At 41.3% G+C, this 16,865-nt stretch overlaps 1 protein-coding gene across 1 annotated transcript; it reads right to left on the bottom strand.

Annotated features, from left to right (window-relative positions):
* Window positions 1-4,971: 4,971 nt before the first annotated feature.
* Window positions 4,972-16,490, bottom strand: LOC149452171 (bone marrow proteoglycan-like). The gene is made up of 6 exons (XM_089689705.1): window positions 16,400-16,490; window positions 11,339-11,395; window positions 9,940-10,142; window positions 8,144-8,269; window positions 6,612-6,717; window positions 4,972-5,210 (listed from the first exon to the last, which is right to left on the bottom strand). The coding sequence occupies exons 2-6, from the start codon at window positions 11,391-11,393 to the stop codon at window positions 5,152-5,154; spliced, it is 549 nt and encodes a 182-aa protein (XP_089545831.1). The 5' UTR covers window positions 11,394-11,395; window positions 16,400-16,490; the 3' UTR covers window positions 4,972-5,151.
* Window positions 16,491-16,865: the final 375 nt, after the last annotated feature.

Genomic DNA, 16,865 nt, shown 5'->3' with positions numbered 1-16,865 from the left:
ATTTGCCCTTGAAAGGCTGTCATGCCCGGCCAGTAGCGTGGCATCGGAGCGCGTGTTTAGTGCGGCAGGAGGTATTGCAACTCCGCGGAGGACACGACTGTCCACCCAAAGTGTGGAGAGACTGACGTTTGTGAAAATGAATCAGGCGTGGATTAGTCTGGATTTCAAACCACCAGTTCCTGACACAACTGACTAAATCCGCCATGAATCATGCCCCAAACATGTGCCACTTTCAGGTCTCCTCACACTGCTGGTGTGTTCCATTTTTTGTCATAGGGTGCTGGCAGATTACGGGCCTCCCATAGCTGCTGCCAGGCCCCTAATCTGCCATGGGCCCCTATACCGCCTCCTCATGCTGCTGCCAAGTCCAGAGTCTCTCATGGGTCCCTGTACGGCCTCCCATTGCTGCTGTCTCCATCGCCACACTCTGCCATGTGCCACTTTCAGGTCTCCTCACACTGCTGGTGTATTCCATTTTTTGTCATAGGGTGCTGGCAGATTACGGGCCTCCCATAGCTGCTGCCAGGCCCCTAATCTGCCATGGGCCCCTATACCGCCTCCTCATGCTGCTGCCAGGTCCAGAGTCTCTCATGGGTCCCTGTACGGCCTCCCATTGCTGCTGTCTCCATCGCCACACTCTGCCATGTGCCACTTTCAGGTCTCCTCACACTGCTGGTGGGTTCCATTTTTTGTCATAGGGTGCTGGCAGATTACGGGCCTCCCATAGCTGCTGCCAGGCCCCTAATCTGCCATGGGCCCCCGTACCGACTCCTCATGCTGCTGCCAGGCCCGTAATCTGTCATGGGCCCCTGTTGTCGCTTGTTGGCATATTCCGCTCGTTCAGATGCTCCTTCTCCTGCTACTCCTCTTCACGGATTCCGTCAGCAGTCTTTCTTGGAATCCGTTTCCAAGAGACAACAGTTTGCGAGCACGCACCAGACGGTGCAGAAACTGAACGTCCTCCTGTCCAAGTTGCTGCTGCCAGGCTCGTAATCTGTCATGCGCCCCTGTACCGCCTCCTCATGCTGCTGCCAGGTCCAGAGTGTGTCATGGGCCCCCGTACCGACTCCAAATGCTGCTGCCAGGCCCGTAATCTGTCATGGGCCCCTGTACCGCCTCCCCATGCTGCTGCCAGGTCCAGATTGTGTCATGGGTCCCTGTACGGCCTCCCATTGCTGCTGCCAGGCCTGTAATCTGCCATGGGCCCCCGTACCGACTCCTCATGCTGCTGCCAGGCCCGTAATCTGCCATGGGCCCCTGTACCGCCTCCTCATGCTGCTGCCAGGTCCAGAGTGTGTCATGGGTCCCTGTACGGCCTCCCATTGCTGCTGTCTCTATCGCCACACTCTGCCATGTGCCACTTTCAGGTCTCCTCACACTGCTGGTGGTTTCCATTTTTGTCATAGGGTGCTGTATGGCCTCCCATTGCTGCTGCCTCCACCGCCACACTGTGGCTCCACACTCTGGTTTTGGCCCCGTGACTGGCCAAATGAGTGAAGTGTGCGGTGATTCTAAGATCGACGGCACTCATCTGCATGTCATACTGCCTGACAGTATTATTTCTCTTCCCCAGCAGACTCCAAGGGCATTTAAATTAAAGGTACAGTGTTCAGCACTAATATTAAGTCTCTCTGAAGCCTAGAAACACCCTTTTTTAAGTTAAATTCACAGCGAATATATTCGACTCAAATCGAAATTTTTCTACGAATTCGCCGAATCAGTCGAATCGAATTTTTGAATACTTCGCTCATCTCTAATCTAGACGGCAGCTCAATTCCTCATAGAATGTTAAGATTATTTTTCATAAATCCATAAGCACATTCTTGGATATAGTCCATCAACATTCCAATAGTTTACATACTACTCATGTTAGGCTGACTGACCTAATTTTCAAGTGTACAGTTGTGTTCAAAATAATAGCAGTCAGACATCACTAACCTGATCAATTACTGTTTTTGGTAGAAATTATATTTCTACATGCAAATAATTTACTAGCAGGTGTAGTAGAGTAATAGAAATCCAACAGACCCAACAGTCAAGACATGCATGCTGCTGATTCTGTGTAATTGAATCACTAATAGAAAGGGGCATGTTCAAAATAATAGCAGTGTGGAGTTCTATTAATGAGGTCATTCATTCTTTGAAAAACAGGTGGTAATTATTGCCCTTATTTAAGGAAGGAAGGCAGCAAATGTACATGCTGGTTACAGTGCATTTCTCTCTGAAATTCTGAAGAAAATGGGTCGTTCCAGACATTGTTAAGAAAAACAGCGAACCTTGATTAAAAAGTTGATTGGAGAGGGGAAAACATATAAAGAAGTGCAGAAAATGATAGGCTGCTCAGCTAAAATGATCGCAAATGCTTTAAAATGGCAACCAAAACCTGAAATACGTGGAAGAAAGCGAAAAACTACAATTCGAATGGATAGAAGAATAACCAAAATGGCAAGGACTCAGCCAACAATCAGCTCCAGGAAGATCAAAGAAAGTCTAGAGTCACCTGCGAGTACTATTACAATTAGAAGACGCCTATGTGAAGCGAAGCTATCTGCAAGATGCCCCCGCAAAGTCCCACTGTTGAAAAAAAGACATGTGCTGAAGAGGTTACAATTTGCCAAAGAGCACATTGACTGGCCTAAAGAGAAATGGCGCAACATTTTGTGGACTGATGAAAATAAGATTGTTCTTTTTGGGTCTAGTGGCTGGAGACAGTTTGTCAGACGACCCCCAAACACTGAATTCAAGCCACAGTACACTGTGAAGACAGTGAAGCATGGTTGCGCAAGCATCATGATATGGGGATGTTTCTCATACTACGGTGTTGGGCCTATTTATCGCATACCAGGGACCATGGATCAGTTTGAATACATCAGAATACTTGAAGAGGTCATGCTGCCTTATGCTGAATAGGAAATGCTCTTGAAATGGGTGTTCCAACAAGACAACGGTCCCAAACACACCAGTAAACGTGCAACATCTTGGGTCCAGACCAACAAGATTGATGTTATGGAGTGGCCAGCCCAATCCCCGGATCTTAATCCAATAGAAAACTTGTGGGGTGACATCAAAAATGCAGTTTCTGAGGCAAAACCAGGAAATAGAGAAGAACTGTGGAATGTAGTCCAATCATCCTGGGCTGGAATACCTGTTGGTTGACTCCATGCAACACAGATGTACAGCAGTTCTCAGAAACAGTGTTTATACAACTAAATATTAATTAAGTGATTCAAAGGAAAGCAAAATCTTCAAACATTTTTCAGTTTATATAGTGAATGTTTGAGTTTGTAAAGAAGAATACAAACACTGCTATTTTTCTGAACAGTCTAATATTCACTTTTCTTAAATTTTTTTTTTAGAGGAACAACACAAATTTGATATATTTTTCTTCATGTTTTGATTTGGAATAGAATGTAGTGTTCCCAATGCATTTGTGTATATGTGAAATAAAAGCTATTAGAAGGATTTTGAGCTTTATTCACTTTTTTCAACACACTGCTATTATTTTGAACACAACTGTATATTTTGGCCCTTTTTTAAATATTGGTACCACATTGGCTTTTTGCCAATCAGTTGGTACCATTCCAGTCAGCCAAGCTTTCCTTAAAAATTAGAAATGATGGTCTGGCTATTACCTGGCTACGATCTTTGAGGACTCTTGGGTGTAAGCCACCTGCCCCTGGTGATTTATTTAAGTTTTTCAAGTCTTTTTGGACTCTGGTTTCCATTAGCCAAACGGGCAAATTTCTTATTGTGTTACTAACAGTACAGTCCTGATTGTTATAACTCTCCTTTTCTTTGTAAAAACCAAAGAGAAGAATGTGTTTAGAACAGTTACCTTCTCCTTGTCATTTGTAACCAACTTCATCAGCAGAAAGAGATTCCTTCAAAACGCATCAGCCTACAGGGACCTCAGAGAGGTCCCCCCATGCTCTGGAGACTTCTGAGTCTAATATTACTAAGCCATAAATAAGTGGCTTGATGAGCACTTTTAATTCCTATGCATGTGAGTAGTATTTACATTAAAATTTAAATACATTTGTGGGATAATGCACTAGGCTGGTACACCCTCTTATTTGTTTTCTTGTAATCAACTCTCCTGATCATATAGTATAAGGGCAATATTTTTTTCGATAAGCACATAGGAGTGTTTAGTGTTTATATTATAAAGAGTCTGATAGATGTCCTTGAGCCATCATTAAATGAGACTATTGATACACAAGAAGGTACAAAACCAGGACATGAACTTACGAAGAAACCATGCAGTCTCTGAGTAGTACCCATTCATCATCAAGGCATTCCCCAATGTCTATACTGCAAGTATTCACTTGATTGTAATGGGAGAAATGCAGTCTATGATCATGTAGCATAGACTCAGAAAATGGTGTTGGTGTTGTACAAAGTCTCTAGCAACCCACTTTAAACATGTACTAGTCTCAATGGTTCTGCAAATTGCTGACTTATGTTTCTTAGTGTTATGTTTAACTGTTTTGTAAACAGATACATAGAAAACCTTGAGAGGGACTCGAGGTATTGGCTAAGGCTGCAACAACCAGCTGCTGATCATCTCTACATAGCAACACACTTAATCCTGTAAGCTCATCAATACCTTCACTCCGGTCAATGGTTTTCTATTCATTCATATATATATATATATATATATATATATATATATATATCTCTATCTATCAAGTCCTGATAGAGAGGCACCCCTGGGTCCACCAAACACTTTGGCTGTATGTGGCACTTCTGTATGTTTGGAATGAACTGTGCACGTTATGTGCAGTCATGTGCACTGCTCTGCGTACACTACAAATCCCATAGTCTCAGGAGCAAGCGAGAGAGGGTGGCTATGTTCCTACATATAGTTGGACCATGCAGAATGAACGTAGACACCTTAGTAGACACTAGCTTTGAACTTGATCACCCAATAACCATTAACGGTTTTCCATGAGGAAATAACACCACACGGTATTTTGCAATGTCTGTCATTTATTAACATTGTACAAAGGTAAATGGATGCAGCTGGAAGGGGCAGGGAAAGGGATGGGTACAAAAAAGGTAGATCGGGTCCATGGAGTCAAGGTGTATGACGGTTTATACTCTTCATGTAAAAGACAGATTGGGTCCAATCGACGTGAGGTATATAAAGGTTCATAATTTGCATATGTAAGGAAGTTGTTTAGAGCAACTGACAGAAATCCATTTTCCAGCTGAGCGAATGAAGAAAACAAGAGAGATAATAAACAGGCGCTCCGGTAAAAAAGATCTCACTATAAAGAATCAGTTAGGAAGGACTATTTGTAAATCTAAATTCCTCACACAGGGCTCTTTTACACCTGCATACACACAACACAGTGTTATATAGTCCTAACACACTCCCTGTCTCGGGGGTTACAACTCTGCTCAGCACGGTTGTCACCCTGGGACAGAAAGTAAATTAATGACAGGATTACTAGGTAAAAAGGGAAAAGGTTAAGAAAGAAATAATGCAGCCACCACAAGTCATGTAAAGCTAAAAAATATTTTTGTTCTTTAGATACACTTTAATGTATTTTGCTCTTGCCGTTGTACTTAAAGTAGAACTAAATGCAAACTTATTTTTGCATTTTGGATAGTGTAAGACATTTTTTGCCATCTGTGTCCTATTGGAGAGATTTACCTTCATTTCCTGTCCCATAGCCAAAACAGGAAGTGAGAGAAAATCCCTGCAAATTAAGGGAATTATTTGGGGACCCACAGGTCACCAAAACGAGTGCCCCCTTTGGAGAATTTCCTCTATTACTTTTCTGGGAACAACCCAATATTTGAGGTTTCTTTTACTTTTACTTTCTATTTCAGGTAAACATCACAAATAGAAAATGTGAATCTCCCTAATGGGGGCACAGACGACTGTAAAACCCTAATAGGCGTTCTAATCCATGTCCACTCTATCCAAAATGAAAAATAAGGTTTGCCTTTAGTTATACTTTAAAGAAGGAGCCAGCGTAGTCCTCACCCAGACTGGTTCTTTGCTGTCTTCGAATCCCCAAATCCACCATGTTGGCTGTTGGAAGCCAGCTGTGGCTGGGCAAGCCCAATGAAAGTGGGAGTGGGTACCTATCAAAACTAGTCCCCCCCCCCCCACCTCCGAAAAAAACTTTGGCAAAGGAGGGGAAGGAGTAGGAACAGTGGAACTTCTGATTTTAAGTGAAGTTCCACTTTAAGTGAAGAACCTGAGCATTGCAAACAGGACAAAACAACAAGTTCAGGTAAATCCTGCCTCCCCAGCAACCAATAATCACCATTCTTTCACTCTATCACATGTTCATTCAGATAACGGGAGGTAGGAGGGGAGGCTCTGAGAATAGTCCAGGTTCCTTGAGTCAGACTTTACTTGAAACTATGGAACCTACCCTTACCCATGTGACAACTCTTGGCCAATCACTAAGCTCTGTCATAAGGAGTGATTCACCCGTTCTACAAATCTGGAAAGGCTGGGGATTTTCTTTGCTCCCGGCAGCTGAACAGAGTGGCAGAGGGTAAAGGGTAGGTGAGTATGTGAAGATGAGGACATGAAAAAGATCTTGTTGCTGATAGTTGTTGATCTCAGTAATAGTCGATTTGATACTTACTTGCTACGTTTAGGGCAACGCACCATCTTCCTAACGTTTTGCGCTGTCTTCTGGCAAAGTTGGTATATTTCAACTTTTGTCCATCAATGTTACGGTATCCGCAACACTGCAGGAAGGATGTAAAGAAAAACATATATGTCAGTCTCCACAAAGATAAATAATATAATAATGTCATTCTAAAAAATAATCACAACCTCTCAGATTGAAACGTCTTACAGTTCCATATATAATAAGCAAACAGGGAGGGTAATGGGTTGAAGCGGAAGACTTAATCATGTAGCTGTGAGTGTAAATGTCAGCTTTAGCTACTGAACATTGTAAACAACAGACATTTTTTCTTTCAGCAGAACAGCTAAGAGTAAACAGGTAAATACATGTTAAGGAGTTCCACCTAATGGCTAGAAACACATAATAGATAGATACATATTCACAAACATAGTTTAATAATTTTCCATCTTCATTTATTTCAGTCCTAGCTATAAGAAAATTAAAGTAATCATGTTTAAAAAACACTATATCAGGGTTTTTCAACCAGGGTTCTAGGTTGCTAGGGGTTTTCTTGAGCTCTGCTTCTCAGATAATTTCCCACTAATACCATTGATCTTTTTTGCTATCTACAGTATATGGTATCTATATTCTTCCCAATGACCACAAGTGTAAGGAGCATTCTTCCCACTGGCCATCACACCAATGTATCATGAGTTATAGATAAAGGCATTTTTAGCAGGGGTTCCCTGACACTGGAATGCTATTTCTAGGGTTCTTCTGTGTTGACAAGGTTGAGAAAGGCTGCTCTATAAATTTCCTTTTAGGTCCATGACCATGCGTTGTTTTTGTATGCCATTGTCCACAGCCAGTGACATGTGGGGACTCATGTCTGACTGTGGCCCTCACTGTTGTTGCACCTGGTGGCCTCTTTGTAGTTACTTAGTTTCTGGATTTCAGTCGGGACTATAGAAGTCATGTACATGGTTGTAAAAGAATTATATATATATATATATATATATATATATATATATATATATATAATTTTTTTTAGAAAGGGTCATTCATTTTTGTTCATACTTATAGCACTTCACCGCACATCTAAATGTGACATACAACAAGCACTGTCCTATGAGGCTGCCTAACTCCCTGTCTCAGAGGTCTGATTGACCCTGTGCTGATCACATGCACCCTCCCAAAAAAAGAAAAAAATTTTCTAGCAATACACACTAAATTGAGCATGTGCAGAGTGCCTCCTCGGGCTCTGTTCTATCAGAAGATGGATTGGGGACTGATGGATCAGAGAAGTCAGGATCAAACAGCCTTTTTACATGATGGGGAGGATAAACCCCTTAGGTTCCACAGTGAGTAGAACAAGCATGCTTTACTGCATATACAGACTGATTTTACTGTTGTGGGCTTAGTAACACTTTAATTACATCAAACTCGGGTGAAAGTAAATGAAGGGGATTTTGTCAAAAGCACAATTTTTCTTATGGAAGTGGTTCAATGTCTGAAAATAAAATGATGAGTAAACTGATACTTACAGATGGTTTCCAGACACCGATCCATGCTAGCTTTTGATTATAACGTCGGACAAAAGCTCTCAGTCGGCTGTTGATGCAGGAATTTCGAATGGAACACAGATTTCCTTTGTGACTTTTGCACACAGTCTGGGGAGGCAACACAAAACTGTGTTTATTGTACATCATAGAACACAGAGCCCCCATTATAATTCTTACTCATAGGGTTATGTGCCACCTACAGGTGATTGTATATGAGATCCCTCATAATTTGTTACTCATAGGGTTATGTGCCACCTACAGGTGATTGGACCTGAGAGCCACCATAATTTATGCTATTCATAGGGTCATGCGCCACTTACAGGTGATTGGTCCCGAGAGCCATCAAATTCTTCCATACTCATAGGGTTATATGCTACCTAAGGGGTGATTAGATCTGAGAGCCACCATATTATTCCATACTCATAGGGTTATGTGCTACCTAAGGGGTGATTAGATCTGAGAGCCACCATATTATTCCATAATCATAGGGTTATGTGCAACCTACAGGCAAATGAACCTGACAGCCACCATATTAATCCTTATTCATAGACTTATATGCCACCTACAGATGATTGGACCTGAGAGTCACCATATTATTTTATACCCATAGGCCTATGTGCCACCTACAAGTGATTGGACCTGACAGCCACCTTATTCATTCTTACTAATAGAAACAACATTTATCCTGATCATTTTATTGCATTTTATGACACTGATACTAAGTTAAAAAATGTTTTTTAATCCTACCTAAAATACACTGACCCTGACCTTTCACTCCAACCATAACTTTTGACCTTAACCGTAACCCTGACCTAGATCAAACCTGGAACCTGTTATGGCTATTGTTTCTTTTTTTTTGTATGTTTGTTTGTTTTTTACACACACTTCTTTTTTTATGTTTTTCTCTAGCAAGGAGAAAACTATACACAATGTATCTGTTTCTCCATTTAAGAGGAAAAAAAACCACAGGGGCAGACTGTACAGTGACTGATCACTACTATAGCCATTCCAAAGGCTATCACAGCAATTAGGTGATCGGGAACTGGGAATCCTGGTTCCCGATCCTTACTATGAGACCCTTGGCTCTTAGTCAGAGCCCGGTCTCTGTGCTGGGAGCAAGCTGTGTATAATACTCCTAGTACAAACACATTTATACATATATACTGCCCTACAGATAAAGATCTAACTCCATGGGGCCTCCTACATGTGCACACTCTGTGGGGAGGGGTTAATGAGGGAGCCTCTGTCAGATTTGTACTGTTGTTTGTAGAAAGGAGATAGATCCTTTCTGTCATGGTGATCCTTGTCACTGGTCTGGTACAGAAAGTGATGGGAAATCAAAAATTTTACAGGTGTGACCAGTACAGGAGCAGAAGGAAATCTTACAGAGGAGACCCCTGTCCCAGTGACAGTTGCAAAATGTGATCTATCCATGGAATGGGAAGTGCAGGAAAAAAAACATCTTGTTCTGGTGACAGGCTCTCATTTGGTCAAGAAATTGAAAAAAATGTAGACAGACTCAATAAGAAAATTTTTGTTAGTAGAGTGGGGGAATGTTGGAATAGTCCTCACTCTATCTTATATAAAAAACAAAACGTTTTGGCTCTGGCTCCAGTGAATAAAGAAAATGTCTTTAGAAGCCTTTCAGATGTCTTCTGCAGGTGGAAATTGACAGCTTGGATCTGATTGGCTACTTTCTGCCCATACCTCCACTAGCCCTTCCTCCACAGAGCATGTCTACATTCCTAAACAGAGAACATTCAGTCATGTTTACACACCTGAGCTTTTGAGAAACTCTTTCCACGGGTATACAGCCTGTAATGGCAGGTGGCTTCTGAGTCACATTCCAATGAGGTATTGTGGCTCATCTCTAACTTGAGGTCCTTAGGATCCATTTCTTCTGGGTCCTCGGGCACGTCATTGTCATCCTCCTGGCTGCTGGGATTGACTAGCTCATCAACGTCATCTTCAAAACAATATTCTGAAAAAAATGGAAGTGTTTTAAAATTGGGAATTCAGTTGGTGCTAAACCACACCAAGTTTTGCTCTGCCAATTGATCTCTGAATTACTGCATGGAAGGGGAGTGCGGAGATAAATTAATCTAACATCCTAATTGGATTAGCAGTCTCTTTGCCTAAAATCTCAGGTGGGGAATTGAACAGCAGCCAATTTCAGATCTCTCAAGATTTTTGTTACCTAAATCTCTGAATCTGAGTTCCCAGTTCCACCCACCTTCATAATATTAAAGCCCAGTTATATTTTCAGTTTAAATCAGCTAAATACATTCCAAGTGCATTTAAATGCAAGGTGTGCAAAGTCTTAGTTTATTGTCTTAAAAAAAAAAAAAAAGCAGCCAAAGCCTGAGTAGAAAAGTTAGTCCCTTGCCAGCATGCTTTAGGAATGACCCTCTCTGTGGGGAAGCAGTGGTCTCTCTGCAAAGGTCTAACACTAGCTGAGTCAGATCAATATCTTTGCAATCAGAAAAGTTTATGCTCGGTGCTGATTGAAAAACTCAGCAGGGGATGTGCAGGACCTCTGCAGAAATAGCCACTGGAGGATGCACTTACAAAGCTTTATATGAATATGGTTAAAAAAATCAATGACACAATATGCATAAAAAGTGTGAAACTTCAATTATTCTGATTTATTTATTACAGGTACTTACTGTATACAGCAATTTCAATTTGCGCACATTCACATCAGTCCCTAACCCTCAAGGGGCATACAATCTAAGGTCCCTAACTCACATTCGCACATACACATACTAAGACCCACCAAGGGTGGACTGACAACTCATGGGGCCCCTGGGCAATAGGGGATAAAGGGGCCCCTGTGTCCTTGCCCACATTCAAACCACACCCAAAAAAGCCTATGAAAGTTACCAGGGGCATCTCATGAGGCCCCCTACTGACTCTGGGCCCTCGGGCAGTGACTGAGCGCCCGAATGGTCAGTCTTCCTTCTGGGACCCACTCAGGCACAGGAAGAAACTCCAGGCAGGTGATGCCGTGGCTGGGATTCGAACCAACAACCCTAGTACTGCCAGGCGGAAGTGCTAACCATTTAGCCACTGTGCTGCCCACATGCTATAAAATTATGTATAAAAGGAACAGATCTTGAAAATATAAAAACTGTTGTGATACATATATACATATTTATGCACAGATTGTCAGCTCACCAGGTTCCTGAGCATAGACTGTTCCCAGCAGAAGCAGCAGCAGTAGGCGGATCATGTCTGTGGAAAAAAAGAGAGAATGATGAAGTCAGTTTTCTCTCCTGGCCATATCAGGCATACACAAAAAAGATAAGATAAAACAATGCAAAATAGCCCTTAGTAACCAAACACATTTCATCTGTCATTGACCTGAAATATGACTATTTGCCGGTTCCTTTGCCACCATTGTGCCAATTGCCTTCTCATTTCTTATATATTTGCAGATAGATCAGCTTGGATTTTTAATACTATAAAACAGTCAGGCTGCATAAACAGTGGAGACCCAAACTCCTTCACTATGCGTTGAGTAGTGATCAGAATTTCCACAATGCTGTGAGCACAAAGATTTTTAATGCTGGTTGCAGCAACATATAATAGTAAAATTTAAAAAAAAGGTGTTACTTTTTATGATCTTTGCAGTCTGACTGAAATAATGAAAAAACAAAGCTTCAACTGGTGGCAAGATCTGGCCAACGATAGACCAAGAGGGAGCACTTTATGGACAAGCTCAGCACTAATTTGTATTATATATAATTCTAAAGAAAGGAAACCATCTGATCCACTCTCTACCCAAGAATGTTAGGCCTGGTGGTGTCTAACTAAAATAATTCCCATATCCAGCTGTAAACTCCAAGATTTTCAATTTTCTGATGTTTGTAGACATCTTGAAGGGATCCTGTCACCATGCCCATTCAGAATTAGGTGACAATGTCAGTATAAAGCCAACCTCTCAGATCACTTAATCCTAATCCCTCCAGTGCAGCCCCACCACCCGCTTCCTCCATGGTAGCCACCATCAAAAAGCCAAAGCTTAGATGGAGTGGACATGTCACCCCATTCTTACAGTACTCCGACCTGTAGATTGACCACTCAGGTCCAAGCGCTGCATCATGGGAGGAGGTCACATTTACCCCCATACTAAAAAGCACTTGGTGTTTTGTAGTCACAGCCACAGGAGAGGGAGTATAAAGTGGTCTTTAAACAGACAGGGATTTTGAATTGCTAAAACTGGAAAGTGCAAATTCTGGTGCAGCTCTGCATAGAAACCAATCAGTTTCCACTTTTTTTTGTCAAACCTTAATTTAACCTCCCTGGCAGTCTGATTAAGTCAGTATTTCTGTGCTCAAAGCGGTACATTTTTTTGCATGGAAATATGTTGTTTTTTTATTGTAGGCCTGTAATTTTTAGGAATAACTCACTGAAATCTGTCCGAACAAGAGTCCCGGGTATGTTAAAATTTGAAACATGAAATCAAATTTTAATTTAATAAATAATCATAAATAATAATAAAATAATAAATTTAATAATATAATCAAACCAAAAACACTGAAATTTGAAATAGAGCGCCAAGTTCACACATCACTGAGCTTAGTCGCAGAATAGTTTTCATTGTCTGATGACGAATTTCCCCACAAATCATTATCACTCAATTCTGCAAGTGGTTCTAATTTACTATCGCTGTTCTCTAGCCGGTCTAAAACTGCTTTTGGACTAAAGGGACGCTTTTTGGACGCCATGGACATTTCTCAGTTTCCAGGCAGAAAGAACAGTAAAAATGCAGGCAGGGCACAGGACAAAGCACTAGGGACAAAATGTATGTGAAATGGTTTGATACAGTAATGTTTTACTATGTGATTTTAGTGTATTTAGTGAATGTCACTTTTTGACATTTTTAAATTTCCCGCCGTTCCATCCCCGTACATCCTGACGTCACAGGGAATGGAATCCGGAAGACAGATGCCAGCATCGGCCGGAGGAGATGGCCGGGGACATTGCAGGGGGGATATCACAGGAGCAAAGGACAAGGTAAGTGCAGAAGAGATCCTGGAACAACACTGCAGGGTATTCCCGACTGTAGCTCGGGGTTACCGCTTGTGGAGCTGAAACTTTACCCCTAGCTACACTCGGGAATACCTCCAGGGAGGTTATCAAGCTGAAGGTAGAAGCTGATTGGCTACCATGCACAGCTGCACCAGATTTTGCACTCTTCAGTTTTAGTAAATCAACCCTAGGCTATCTTTGAGCAAAGTTGTGTTAAACACCCCCTTCCCAGCGTATGGTCAGCACCCCCAGGGGACCAAACATACTTTCATCTGCAGCCACCTTGAAAATCCCAGAATTTCTGGATATAGGGGGAACACAACAATAACAATACACTGCCTGAGGACTGAGCAGCCAATCATCAGGTCATAGGTAGTGACCATTATGGGATAGTTTATCTAGAAGTTAGAACCCTTGTAGAGGCTGCAGTGGGAATCAGAAGCGACAATAAAACAATTACAGAGAAAGATTTACTTTACTGGTATGACCGTGAGCTGAAGAAATTAAAACCAAAAGGACTACAGGTAAGTTTGTTATTAGAGTGAGGAGAATTCCCTTCTTAGACAGCGGTCACCTGAACAATGGAAGACTAAGTCTACGTTCATACTAGCCTTGTTTACAAGCGGCAGACAGGCATTTGAGAAGCGCTTCCCAAACGCCTGGGAAAATTCTCCACATTGCAGCACATGGTGCTGTTCACATGGGAGCGTTAGCGTCGCGGCAAAATGGATGCCTCTGGTTGAGTCAGGAGGAGTTGAATCCTCCTATTCAAGTCTATGGTGCCGCTCCGCAAACACCTGGCCGGCGTTTGCGACACTGTTGCGGGGCGTTTGCGGAGTGGTAACACCATTCAAATTTCATTATAGGCGTTTGTGGGGCATTTTTAACGCTTTGCAAACGCCTAGCAACTGCCACTAAACCACACTTGCGGCCTTTGCGGAGCGTTAAAAAATGCTCTGCAAACGCCGGACCAACGCTTGTCAAATGCTATAGGGGTATTTGACAAGAGTTGGAAAAACAGTCAAGTGTGAATGAACCCTAAGCCTCACCTCTTCTTCTAGTCACATATGTACAAATTTGTTGCTTTCCGTAGGGTGAATCTCCCCAACTAAATTACAGACAGAAATAAGCTGCACTGTTCTTACATACAGTATATCATACACAGTTATCTAAATCAAAAGTGAAAAAAGGGAAACTAAAGAAGAAAATTTAAAATTTAAAGTAAAAAAAAAAAGTAAAAGTAAACAAGTAAAATAAAATAAAATGTAAAAAGTTCATTTAGTTTTTGCTATTTTTTTGTTTATGTAATGTTATTTGGGTATTTTGTGTTTGTTTTTCTGTTTTTTGACTTTATAATATTATATTCATGTATACCGTATTTTCCGGCGTATAAGACGACTTTTTATACTTAAAAGCATACCCCAAAAATCGGGGGTCGTCTTATACGCGGGGTATACAAACTGAACTTTTAGTTTGTTTGGGCCAAGCTGGCTCAAAATGAACGTCCCTAATCTGTCAGCCCTCTGAATGTGCGGTAATACTGTATGTACGGTAGCTTCAGCTACATACAGTATACTGCTCTGAGCCAATCACGGTGAACAATGTATTTTATTAATGAATACAGAGCCTGCTCAGATTGGCTGAGTCAGAGAGGCGAGCTGATGATGTCACAACCTCATTAATAGAATACATTGCTCGCTGTGATTGGCTCAGTGTGGTATACTGTATGTAGCTAAAGCTACCGTACATACAGTATTACCGCACATCCAGCGGGCTGACAGATTACCGTAGGGCCGTTAGTTTTTAGCCATCTTGGCTCAGTGTGGTATACTGTATGTAGCCGAAGCTACCATACATACAGTATTACCGCACATCCAGTGGACTGACGGATTAGTGGGTGTATATTTAATCAAATCTTATGTTCAAATTTGATGTTTTTAAATGGTGTTGCCTCGGAAGGGCGGGGGGGGGGGTAGTCTTATACGGCAAGTATAGCCCAAAACCTATGTCTTAACTGGAAAATTAATGAGTTGCCTTATACTCCGGCAAATACGGTAAATATAAATTACATTTAATATAAATGATATTTAATGACATTTTTACATTTTATTTTTAAGTCTATAGCTCATTTTGTTTCGATGAGAAAATCCATAATTTTGAGTTCTTCTCAGACCATGAAAGGGAGAACATCCTCCAAATGGGGACACCTGATATGTTAAAAACTAAAGAGATAATTTGCCTTGTTTTGGAGAGCTTTCTGATCACTTCCTGTTATTTCTGCAGGACAAGAAGTGAACATAAATCTCTCCCTTCCCTACTGTCAAAAGGTAAAATGATCCCAAACCCCAGGCCCGGTATTCACTATATCCTGTCTCACACAGTACACAGAACATGGAAATGCCATTATTTTAGTAAATACAAACTGCTAAATACCTTTTCTCATCAGCAGTTAGAACAGTCTTGTGACTTCTATCAGTGTCCAGTCGAGCACTGGTTAAAGCTTGTAGGAGGAGTTTTAATTCTCCTGTAGGAGGATGCAAGACCCCTGACCTCTGTCTGGACAGTGCTGATTGGCCCCATGCTTATCACATGCACTCTCCCAAGAAAAAAAAAAAAAACCTCTCCAGGACTACACACCAAACTAAGCAGGTGCAGAGTGACTCCAATCCTCTGTTCTATCAGGAGATATTTAGGGGACAATGGAAGAGGGGGAGGATCAGAGAATTTAGGGTCAAACATCCTTTTTACACAATGTGGAGGATTAACCCCTTAGAGGTTCCACAGTGAGTAGCATGCTTTACTGCATATACAGACTGATTTTACTGTTGTGGGTTTAGTAACACTTTAATGAAATGTTATGGATAAAGATACATTTTCATTAGATTAATAAGTGTAATGCCTATAGCATTACAAAGTTTTGGTAAACATAAGAAGTTGGGCAACTTATGATCAAACTTCAGTGGTTGGATCATGTGAGGCTCTCACCAAAAGGTCACAAATTGAATTTGTATTAGGGAAAAAAGGCGAGAAGAGTTAAGAGTAAGAGTCAATTGTATCTATTTCTACATAGATAATGCTGATAGCAAAGAAGCCTGCGAACCAGACTTCAGAGGAAAAAAGCTAAAGACAGATGAGAATGAAGAGAAGAAGGTTCTCCAAGAGCTGTAGTTCCATAGTGTAAGATTAGTGCGGTCGTAATTTTACCTTTAGAATCTGGAAGCTCTTGTGTCTTCAGGCTTCTGAGTTCTTCTCTAAGATTCTCAGAGACCTCATATCACTCTTTTATACCTTGGTTTTAGTAGGTGTGGTTTGTCCTTTGCTCACTCCACAAATATGGTAATCTATTATGCAACGATCAAGGCTGATAATTTCTAAACACCTTGTTGTGGTTATTACCCAAGTACAGCTGTCCAAATTGCCTAGTTAAATTCTAATTTTTGGCTGATTTCAGTCTAATGTATCTATTTCTACATAGTTTAACCACTTGAGTACCAGCTCGTAATATCCCTTCATTACCAGACAATTTCAGTTTTTAGCACTATGATAGTTCAACTAACACTTACTCCATAATCAAACACTCTAACTACATGAGTTTTAAATATTTTAGACAGATAGTACTTGGTGGTATTTAACAGCCACTAGTTTGTTTTCTAATTTTTCACTATAAAAA

This window comes from Staurois parvus, unplaced genomic scaffold, assembly GCF_062004578.1.
Source record: "Staurois parvus isolate SC_StPar_1 unplaced genomic scaffold, SC_StPar_1.0 ptg000493l, whole genome shotgun sequence".
Taxonomy (NCBI): Eukaryota; Metazoa; Chordata; class Amphibia; order Anura; family Ranidae; genus Staurois; species Staurois parvus.
This window is presented reverse-complemented; position numbering and strand designations above follow the sequence as displayed.